Source organism: Hyperoodon ampullatus (assembly GCF_949752795.1).
Source record: "Hyperoodon ampullatus genome assembly, chromosome: 9".
In the NCBI taxonomy this organism is placed as follows: Eukaryota; Metazoa; Chordata; class Mammalia; order Artiodactyla; family Ziphiidae; genus Hyperoodon; species Hyperoodon ampullatus.
This window is the reverse complement of record NC_136922.1, coordinates 11,552,276-11,564,302: the sequence shown is the minus strand read 5'-3', so window position 1 is coordinate 11,564,302 and position 12,027 is coordinate 11,552,276. Positions and strand designations below refer to the sequence as shown.

The 12,027-nt window shown below is 36.0% G+C and overlaps 1 protein-coding gene across 1 annotated transcript in view; it reads left to right on the top strand.

Annotated features, from left to right (window-relative positions):
• The window catches only part of RELN (reelin), a gene marked incomplete at both ends in the record, with an annotated part of 529,938 nt that extends 519,642 nt beyond the window's left edge, over positions 1-10,296 (top strand). Inside the window, 2 exons of the mRNA XM_079711605.1 lie at positions 430-528; positions 10,200-10,296. Of these exons, the coding sequence (XP_079567731.1) occupies positions 430-528; positions 10,200-10,296 (196 nt within the window). The remainder of the gene's footprint in view (positions 1-429; positions 529-10,199) is intronic.
• Between the last annotated feature and the right edge of the window lie 1,731 nt (positions 10,297-12,027).

The following is a 12,027-nucleotide window of genomic DNA, read 5'->3' as shown; positions in this document are numbered from 1 at the left end:
CCCAGTAACCAGTGTTTCTAGTCGTTTAGGAAACAACATTTTTAATCTTCTGCTGGGTACACCGGTTTAAAAATTTGCTGAGGATAGGCAGCTTAGTCAGTTTTGCCTGGCATGGTACCCCAGCGTCTAGTACGGTGTCCATCACATAGAAGGCATGTCACATTTGTTGACTAAAGATGTGACTCTTCCAGGTACTAGTGGAGCAAGGGGAAGAAGGGAGAGAGATGTAGAAGGATTGCAAATCCTTGAGTAGCCAATAAGACTTGATGCTGCTTAGGAGAATACTATGACCTGAGCAAATCTAAATTCTAATACCCAAAGTTATGTTGATTAAGATTAGACTATTGTAGTTGAAGTCTGGAAGTCACCCACCAGAAAGTTCTCTGTGTTCTAGTGTTTAATCTCTTTGTCCTTCTATCTGTGACCCAGGGAGGCACGGATGAAAGGAGTTTTATTGCGCTGGTGGCAGCCACGCCACAATGGAACAGGTCATGATCAATGGGCTTTGGACCATGTGGAGGTCGTCCTGTGAGTATCTGATACATAGCATCTCATGTCCATTTCAGAAAGGTCTGAAATTCCTTTGATATGGCATGCCCCTTAATTCAGTAAGAACTGTCCCTGATGCGAAACCCCCATGGGACCACTTTGGCTTATACTCTTCCACAGTTGCAAACTACAGCTCTAGTCAACAGTGAAATAACAAAGCCCCGAATATAATTTAATATACCTTAGAAAACTTCAATAAGCAAAGGTTTATTAAGGGTTTGACAATATTAATTAAATTGGATCGAACAGAAGTCTCCAGGTAAATGGGAAACAGTGCCTACTACCAGATCTGAGTTGCCTTATAAAATGGAATGACATCCTGAAAAGAAAAAGGATCTGTACTGGTCTATGTACAGAGTATCACTAGGACATGTGCGCAATTACAAACACCTGTCCTAGCAACAGATGCCTGGGGCATTCTTCCATTTAATGACATGGTCAAAACTAGAAGAAAGAATTTGTGGTTTCAGATTCCTCGTGACCAATCCCAGCGCCTAAGAAGTCAAGAGTGTTCCCCCACGGTTTCTCCCATAGAATAAAGTTGTTAGCGCTCTCACCTAACTGGGTTGACTGTTCCACAGTGAGATGACTTGCTTTTTCTCTAACAATCTAGTTCCTGTAGAACTGGAATGCTTATGTCTCGACGGGTTCGGACTGATGGCTCCAAGTGGTTGGCAAGGAGAGGCGAATCTTCTCGGTAGATAGGTTCAAATGTTCATTCTGTTTACCAAATCGGAAACGAAATCAGTCCCTTGGCTGATTTCAGTCATTTTGAAAGCAAATTTAAGTGATTAATTGGTAGGAAGCCTACCAGATTTGTTTTCTTTCAATCATAGCCATGAGCTGAATTTTTCAGTCTTGAGTTAGCCCTCGTCTTAGTTTTCACTGAGGCACCTGCTTGCATGGCATCCATATCAATCCCCAAATCCAAGAGCAACCCGGTTCCTACACAAGCTCTCACTGTGCGCTCTGCTGCTTTGGACAACTTGCTGGGCTCTGCCTCCATAAGATAGAGTTGAAGTTTAAAGTAACAGTCCAGACTCACTTGAATCTATATTATGAGGCTGATGTTTTACTTAGATTTTGATTTCCTCAGACTGCATTATTCCAGGAGAATAGACTAACCTGGGCTCTAAAACGAATGATGTATGGTAAGTTCAGAGAGAGAGATATCCAGACAGACCAAAAGGCAACCCTCTAGCCATTATGCTCTGGCTACTTTCCTTTCAGAGCAGTGCTTCTCAATCTGATTGAACATCAGAATCACTTAGGAGCTTTTGGAAGCATCAATGAGTGTCCCAATGTCCATGCCCATACCTACGGATTACTTGATTTAAATTGATCTTCAGTGAGACCTGAGCATCGGTCTTTTGTAAAAGCACCTCAGTTCATTCTAATAAACTGGTTGAGAATCAAATTTAGAGTCAATAACCAGTTTTTATCTTTCAAGTCTCTTGCCAAGACAGTTTACCTTAATGGGGCTTCCTGTGCCTGACAAAGCATTACCAACTTTTATGGAAAGTTCAAAGCTTGACAGTCCTCAGTAGAAGGCAGGATGCTAATACTGACCTTGGGTAGATACAACAATTGTTAACATGTCATGTGTTTGAAAGGATATTTCTTATCCCCCCATACAACCAAGCAATTGCAGTTATCCATTTTGGATTTCAAAGGCATATTATCACCACAGTTTCCTCCCATGTACTAAGATTAAAGAGTAGGTGGGGTCAGAAGTACAAATATACTCCCTGGTATAAAATAACCCCTTGACAATTTGGGGGCAGAACAGAGTTGACCTGCTGCCTCAGAGGTTCTCACCACACAGCTCCCCAGGGAACCTTCTGGTATACCTGCTGTTGGTATTAATTTTTATAAGCAGTAACCAGAACCATGATATTATTACAAGAATCAAGGTCAGATTATATAAGATACCAGAAACCTAGCATTTCTGGTATTTTTCTGGAGCAATAATCTGTATTTATAAAGACTTCACTTTTATTCCATCTCCAGAATTTTAAGACTTCGAAGAGTTTAGCACGTAGGCACCTGTCTGCTCTTATTCTGCATGATTGTTTCAAAGTCTCAGGGCACTAAAACATTTCAAATGAGAAAACAGCATTGCCACACATGCAGAGTATTGCATGACTTGAGTTTTATTCAGTCTTCTTTTGGTGAATAATTTTAAATTATAACTTTACACGTGTTACCATAAAATTTTATATACTTATATAAATATGTGTGTGTATATATATAATATGTTAAAATTTGTTAAAACTAAAGGAGTCACTTTGTTTTCCTTCTTTTTTGGAAAGAAGAAATACTTCATAAAGCTGAGTTCAATCAATGAGTTGTTTAAAAAATACGGTACAAAGAAATTATATTTTCAGAACTATGTTTTTGATGTTTTGCTCTTGTCTTAGGATTTAATATTTCTATGCCACTGTATTCTTTCAAACTGCTTATTTTCAGAAGAGTCACAAAAAGTTTTAAGGCATTTGCTAGTTAATATGCCCTTAGTAGCTCTACAAAACAGTTACTTTAATTCATTTATTTGATGAGCTTAAAAATGAAGTTCCAGATAATTCAGAAAAATAAAATATAATAATTTTCCAAGTGTCTTGCAACCAAGTAAAGCACAAAGAAGCCAGCCAAGGTTCATGTCACAATTCACAAATATTACTAATTATAACTTTGCTGCAGTAGATGTATATTTAGAAATGGAGAGGTGGAATACTCCCATAAAGCCCTATTAAATTCAAAATATCCTCCTAATTAACTATACTTTTGTATAATAACACTTAGTTATAGGAACTAATAATGTTAACTCCTTAACTGTGGAGGGCACAGGAGGCTGAGGTGCATATCTCAAGAGATACAAGCCCTGCCTAATTGAATGCCACAGATAGGGCAACTAATATGTTTTTTGCAACCAATGGTTGGGGGTATACATTTTTAGAACATATTTTCTTTTCTGAGTAAAGATTGGCCCTAATCTAGCTTTATTACCATAGTTTAGCTTTTGTGCATGTGCACTAAGAACACATGCTAAAAACTCCTAGAAAGAAAAACTGTGGTCACGCATGGTATCTTGAGTCTAACCCCAGTACTGCCCATATTAACCAAGAAGATACATGAGTTTGATGAGAAAAAAATGTAGCACTTTTGAAAATATTTCAGAGTTTAGGAGTGCATCCTAAATGAGCAAGATAGAGAATATAGTTTTAATTTAATGGTTTAATTCTAAGATACTCCATCCAGAAGGATTTGAGTTTCATAAATATGGATATACAGAACAAGCCCCACACCATAAAGATAAAAACCACAGTTTTAGCATTTAACAAGCGAAGTCACTTATGCCTTATGCTTGTTTGAGAGTGTAATCTCCCCACTCTGATGATGTTTTTCAATAAAACCTGCACATGAAAAACACTTCATGACGATAAGCCTTTGCTAATCTGCCACAGAACAGATGAACTGAATTGACAGATCACTTTTTTCCAGCCTCACTAGCTTACAAAAAGTCCTCATCCGTAAAGTCTGAGTGATGCAGCTTAACACAGTCATTGACAGTCAAGCATCAGAAACCTAATTTCTCTGAATTCATTGGCTAGTGTAGAATATTTGTTTTTCAGTAAATGTTTTTGAATACATTTGGGCAGATCCCTTACAAGATCCATGCTGGTGGGGTTCTTCTTAGGATAAAAGGGGATCCTTTGTCTTATTGCTGGGCACTCACCCTTCTACCCTAAGAATCTCCCTCACCCAACTATGCATTTCATTCACACATCACATTTCCTGTGTACGTGTCTAAGTCACAACCTGTCATGTGTACAAGGAAGCGGGCCAATTTTTGCATGTGTCCCTTGAAAGCAAATGGCTCAGTCAAGAGTCAGCCTTTGTGAATTGATGTACGAAAAAGTGAATTATTACCACATTTGCTGAGAATTGGAAACGAATATGCTGCTAACTATGGTCTTAAAGGCATTTATCAGATTTTATAATATGAGTTCCATCATGGCTATTCCCTCATGTATTCATTATCAAGAGACTGTCACATTTTTGGCACAAATGATTTATGGAGAACAGCATATTACATTTGTTGCAAAGCATATTTATCCTTTATTAAATTTGATTGTGTTGTTTGATATAGAGGACTTACGTATTTTTAAGAGCCCATTCCTTAATATATTCAGGAATAAGTATGTTCTAAAATGTAAATAATTGAAAAATCAAATAATAAAATTAATGGTAGTTATTAAACTATTACTTTCATATTTATACTTTATATGCAACATTTATGCCAAATGTAGTACTATAGCTACATGTACCTTGACATACGGTTATGAGCAAATATTGCATGTTGCATTACATAGAAAAGTTAAATATATGTATATATTAGGTATAGGAGAATAAGAAATAACTTCTTTAATTTTTATTTTCAAAAGAGATGAAAAATCCTATATCGCATCTAAACCTGATCAGACTTTTATGACTAATCACAGTGCTGCATGTGTTGAAAGGCATTTTTTAACTTGTGTTATATTTCATTATTTGCTGTCATTGGTTTTCCACTAGAGTAAGGTAAGTCCTCTTACTAATTCTGGGGAACTGTTTACTAATAGTTTCATCAGTGTTACCTACATTAACTGAGAAGTTTTGTAGAAGACCTTTGCAACTGAAAAAAAAAAAACTGTGAAAACAAAGTTATATGTGATACTGAAATATACTGGAACACTTGAAACCTATATCATGTAAGCTCGGAGTTCAGCCAAATCGTGGTAATTTTCTGATGTATACAATACGGGGCACAAGAGCATAGACCAGAGTACCAATCAGCATTCCTTCATTTGAATGTTTGACTCTGTGCCTGGGATTTTGTTAGGTGCTCTTGAAACGTTAACAGTTTATAAGTTTGTTATGAGGGGAAAGTGAAAATAGAAATGTGTGGAAAAGAGCTAGGGGCTTTGATTAAATGGAGTGTCTTTCAAAAGATCTCTTGTGCTGGAGATGAGTGAGGATGCCTAGACTTCTTAATTCTATTCTAAGTTAATAAATGAACAGGCAAAAGGGAATGGGTTTATTCATAATATTTGTGAGTTCTAGATGCTATCCTTAGGTAAGATTGGCCTTTTTAAATATATATTTACATTTGCTCTCTAATAGAGAAACTTTAAAACTTAGGAAAGAAGGAATCCTTAGGTAAGATTGGCCTTCTTTAATATATATTTACATTGGTCCTCTGATGGAGATACTTTAAACTTAGGAAAGAAGGTAAAATGTTTATCATTTATTAAACAAATGCATATTCTACTAGAAGCTTTCATTTAATCCTTACAATTCCCCAAGGTACACAATATCAGATATTATTCCTATCCCCATTCAGCAGAGAAAAGAATGAAACCTTCTACATTTGTGAGATATATGAGCCCACACTTACCTACATGTAGCCCTCCTGAAAACACATGGCCTTGAAAGTAAAATGTACTTTTTTTTCTTCTATGCAGGGCAGTTTCATTGATTAGTTTCAGTGGCAGCTTCCCATTCTACTCTCGTCAATATTTCTCTGAAAGATAATGGCAGTCACTGGATTCTTATTTTTGCATTGATATAAAATATTATTTATTGTATCATTTTGTTTTGATGAAAAATAAATTACTGAACAGTAAAAATACCTAAATTTCTGTGAGTTCAAATTACTTCTACCAAGTCTCTATCTTCCCCATTTCCTTTAGAATCAATTAAAAATCAGTCAACTTTTTTCATAATAATAACCTAAGATAGTGGCTCCAGTGCAGAAGAGCAGTTCGAGAGAACAGTCACTAGTTCTTGAAAAAACTTGCAATATCCGTATTTCCTATGCAGAAACAGGGAAGCATTTTATTATTCCATATGCTGTCTAAAGTCCCCAAATTCCCTCAGTGATAATGGAAATTTAAGTTAGCATTTCCAAGAAGTCATCATTCTCCCTTCCTTCAATGACTTAACTCATAATGGGAGTTTATAAATGGACCTAGTTCTATTCAGAATCAGAGCAAATTGATAAGTACTGTAGTTGGTATGCCTTGGGATGAATATTACCTGCTTTCACTGGAATTACAATAAAAATAATTTCCCCTATAATCACAGTGAAGAAATAAATCCTTAAAATTCCACCACACCTTAATTATTTTGGTTATAGGTTTATCTATAACTATACATCTACATGTATCAAAAACAAAAATAGGCTCTCAGATCTGCTTCACAAAAAAAGATAATAAGCATGAGATCTTTAAACTTGTTTAAAATTCCCCTAATGCCCAATCCTATAACTTAAGACATTTTAGAAGCTACAACAAGTTTAATAACCATGTCAGTTTATTAAATGGTCCTCGAAGCAGGCAGCACTTTGATATAGCTTCCCATGGTGCTTGATTTTCAAAAGCTTATGAACTGGAAAAATCTGCTTTGTTAGATTCCAACTTAACTGTCTCCAGAGATATTTATGCTTTACATAACAAAATTACTAGTTAGTTTCAAGTGTGCTTTGAAAATGTGGCCATTTCTAATGTGACTACAAAACACTAGACATCTATAGCAAATGCTGAGTGCATATCAACATTCGCAGAGATCCAAAGATATGCTACTGATATGAAAATGTATTCAAAATTAAAGGGTATCCAGTGAATCAAAATGCCTCCTAAAGTAGAGGTCAGCTTCCAAGCTGGACTGATCAATTATCAAGGTATTAAAAGATCTGCAACCTGTTAATATTTATTTTCTCACATACAAAAATGAAGAATTTAAATCAGTCCATAATAAGTAAATAGTTATAAGGAGAAGTGGCTTTAAAGCCATTAAACATGCACATCAACTTTTGTTCAAATTAAATATTCCTTTGTTCCCGGATATGGAGGTCACTTTCATGTCCATCTCGGTCACATTAAGGTAACTAAATATCTTGAGTGTTCTGAGTTTATCTTTTTACCGTGTAAGATATTTTAACTATTTTAAATTCTCTTTGAGTACCTTATATCTTTAAATGTGTTTTCAACGGAATATTTTCATTGCTTTAACTTTGCAATTATTCCTTATAGTTAAAGAGTAATGATTTACAACAGGAATCCAATCAGTAAGTCACCATAAGTTCAACAAACATGCCTTGACCCCCCAGGGGTCAGGCAGGAGGCTCAGCGCTCTGATGTGGGGCTGGAGGGAGTGGGGCACATCCACGACACCCACCGCAGTTTAGTCAATGGGGAGCCAAGAGGTGAACACAAATCATCTCCATGCAAAGCAGAAACTGAGCACTATGGGGGTTCACAGGAGGGGGCGGAAATCCCTACTGCAGGGGGTAAGCAAGAAAGAAAATGTGATACTTGAAAAATGAGTAGGAATTTTAGGAAGCTGTGTTGGGGATTGTCCAATAAGGCAGATGGAAGAGGCTCAAGGTGAGTCTGAATAGAGATGTCTGTGTGAGGTGTAGCGGATGAAAGGACTTGAAAAACAGAGTAAGTGAAACATGTGGAGGACTTGAAATAGCTGGCGAAGTTGACTTACAAGGATTATGAATGGTTTTGTTGTATTTTTTTTTTTAACAAGATAAAGCCAGCATTTGAGGGAAAGTTTACTGAAACTGGTGTGCAAAATTCATTGTGTGTATGCGTGGGAAGATGCACACACACACATACATACAATTACACATTCGGTGATACTTTCTTAGTATTTCATAGTATCTTTTCAGTGGTGTTTCTTTCATAAGGGGAGAGAATGTGGAGGCTAGCTTAGGGGGCCACTGTAATAGCTCAGGGAAATTCAGGGAAAGGGACACAAGGTGTCCTAGGATGCTGGCAGGAAGACAGCTAGTGCCAGTCCCAATCTTCTGTGACGAAAGAGGTGAGAGGTTTCTTTCTCCTGACACTTGATTAGTTCAGTACATTAGGTCGTTGTCCGCTTTTTGTAACTAGACTTTACGTAGGCAGCAACTAGTACTTACAGCAGCTAATGAATAATGGATGCATTCATTTCCTTCTTCAACTATGACATTGAAACAGGTCAACTTGGTTGACACAGGGGAGCAAGGAGGGTAGTCAAGCTACCTGAAGACGAAACCTGATTTTTTTCTTTTTCTCTACAGTGTCTTCAGAGTATATTTTGTTTCCATTCTATAGTTTCTAGCATTTTGATAGTATAGAAATCCAGGGTGAAAAGTTATTAGCACTTTATTTTGCAAAATATATATCAATGTGATGTCTTCTTTTTATCAAGTTTTCAGCACAGATACTATTGCTTTTTGATTAAACATATCTGATGAAGTTCACTTTATGCATTTTCCTTTGAGAGATTTTATTATAAATTTTCTTTTCTAATGATCAAACATCTAGAAAATCCTATTTTAAAGGTTTCTGTATGTTACAAGTGTTAGTATAATATCCTAGGTAAAACAGTATCATTTTACACCTTGCCTGGTCTGTTGATCATTAATAACTCAGAAGAATACACTGCTCAGTGCAAAATTATCCATTCCCACCTCTTTACCGTGACTCAAGTTCATGTCATATTGACTGACCTTCATGGTGATAGCACATCACATGACATTATCCTGCTCCATACCCATTTTATGTTTCCATAAAATTAAGGAGGAAAAGACTTTAGGACCAGACAGTATTCAAGAGACTCAGTGAATTTGGAAAATACTAAGAGGCTCACACTTAAAAACCACACTTCAATGCTACATAGAGACATGTTGTGACTCCAGTCCATGTGTGAAAGGAGTCTGATTCTTGTCAGTGACCTTATGGATAATGATCCTTTTTAAATTACATTTTGATACCAAAACTTTAACAGCTGTCTCTACCAGTATCGTGCATATTCCTACAGGCTCCTAAAATCCATTTTCAGTATTTTTATCAGCTTCACATAGAGTATGTATGCATGAACGTGTATGTACATACATGGAGGGAATATATACACATACATTGACATCTATACATTGAGTTACACTTTCTTAGTATTTTATGATCTTTTTTCAGTGGGGTGTCTCCTTCATAAGGCCATGTGTATAGAATATGACCCAAGCTGCTTATTGTTTGAGGAAGGCAGTGGAATCCGACCTTCTGAGAAAAAAACTTTCTTTCTTATTTTGCCCCTGAGACTGCATAAAATAGGAAGCTCAAGCTGATTCAGATAACAAGTTTGTTTTCCCTTTGTTTTTGCTTTTTAAGCTTTAAATGAAAATGTTTGCTGAAAGAATCAGATTATGCTTTCTACTTGTTAAAGATGTATTTAAATAAGGTAATGGGTACAGCCCGCACTTTTTCTCAAATGAACTCCATCCAAGTAAATGTTTTCAAGAATAAAATTAAAAATCCAAAAAGTTTCGGTCCAGTTTTGCAATAAATCAAGAGAATTTACCATTTTTTCTGGTTCGGGCCTCACTCATGAAAAGAAGGGAATTTCTTCAAGGCCAAAGGCAGTGAATTCAGGTGTCAACCTTTAGTTCTTCTATCCTGGGGTGGTAATGTCAGCATGACCTATTAACCCTGAAAATTTTCAAATAAGTATCAGGGTAACTTAGGACCTAGACTAAGGTTCTAGATTGTGCTTTCAATGATGGGACTTACATGCTCTTTCTCCTTTCCCTCCCCTGCCTCTGTCCTTTCTGATTTTAACAGCACTCGCAAACAAAATTACATGATGAATTTTTCACGACAACATGGGCTCAGGCACTTCTACAACAGAAGACGAAGGTCACTTAGACGATACCCATGAGGAATCAAAAAGTTTATTTTTCCTTCCAACTTGTGATGTGTTGTTTTCCGTTCTTTTAAATCTTGTACTGCATCTGATATCAGGAAATTTCTGTGAAGGACTTGGTGATTAACTGAAAGCCCTTCTCCAGACTGAGTATACACCACTTTCCCACACTGTGAACTAATGACAAGTGACTTATTTTCTCATAAGTAAATGTCTTCATGTTGATGTGTCTGTGCAAATTGTGATCTGTGGTAATATCAGTTACAGTGGCAGTATTGAAAATAAGAAATAGTTTAACAGAAAAAAAAGTTTAAGCACAAAAGTTTAAGAGATTTTATGTTTAAAATGGCATTTAGTACAGTATTTAACATTCTTGGTCACAAAGCTATTTAAGTGGACTGTATTTCAGCTATGTATCATGTTTTATATGATTAAATTATCATTGTTTGTCCTTTATGTATTCTCTTCTACAATATAACAACACATTGACACTGTATTTACTTATGTTGCAATATTTTGCTGCTGAATTTCAGGCTACTTATATCCTGCAGAAAATTCATTGAAATACCTACTCAAGAAGATAGTTGTAAAGATATTGTATCTCCTTTAATATACCCCTTGAAATGTATGTTGGCTTAGCGTTGTTTTGTGGATAAGAAAGATGCCTGACCTTGAAATATTTTCTACTTAAAAATTGTGGATGAAGACCCTATCTCCCACAAAGGAATTCCCATTTCCTTGTCTAAAGATTCTTTTAAAGTGTTCTGTGGCTGATTTACTAACAGTAACTGCCATTTTGTGTCTGTGGTAACAGAGTGATTTGTAAAACAGTGGATGTTTTCATTGTGTTCTCTTTGTGGATTGTTTTTCCTGCGGGTCATATTCATACCTTTCTGATGAAGTTGTACCAACACCAGCAACATTATAATGGCCCTGTAGCCCTGAACTCTCTATTAACGTAACGAAAAGGTTGCACTCTAGGGTGAACCATGCTAAAAGACCATGCTTAAATAAAAATTATGTTCAAAAGCCATTTGAAGTTCATTTGTCTTTATTTACTGTTAATTAAATTTTCTGTAGGATTTATAAACCTGGTCAGGTTTGGAGAGAACAGTGTCAAATATATTTACGGTTTTTTAATTTTGTTTCATCATTGATAATAGCAATTATGAAGCCACACTCTCAATGTAGCCATTTTTCTCTTACTCAGGTTTTTTCTATTTTTCACTCTGTAATTACACTAAGAAAAGCCAGTAGAGAATTTTGAAAACTATTTAACTCCTGAAAATTTTGTTAGCTGCTGACATAATGCCTAGCTCATAATAAGTACTCATGCATTCATTCAGCAAATATCTACTGAGTGCTTGCTATTTGACAGGCACTGTGCTAAGTGTTGAGGATAAAAATGCTGATTGAGACATTTTCCCTGCTTGTTTTTAACATCTACAAAAAAATAAATATGTTGATATTGTTGAATTTGTTGGCTTTCCAGAGGGCTAAAAAAATATACCCAGGTAATAAAGGGCTGAATGTCAGTAGTATTTCTCATTGGATGATCTCCAATGAGATTGGATATCATTGGATTTCTCATTGAAACGATAAGGGATGATCTCACTGAGAAGTTTAGTTAAATTTTATTTTGAGTCTGGTATCAAATCCATTGTAAATCATTGCCTTGGAGATACAAGGCCTTCTTTTTTCTACCTAATATATGACATATTGTATAATTCAGTGCATATGTGGCCC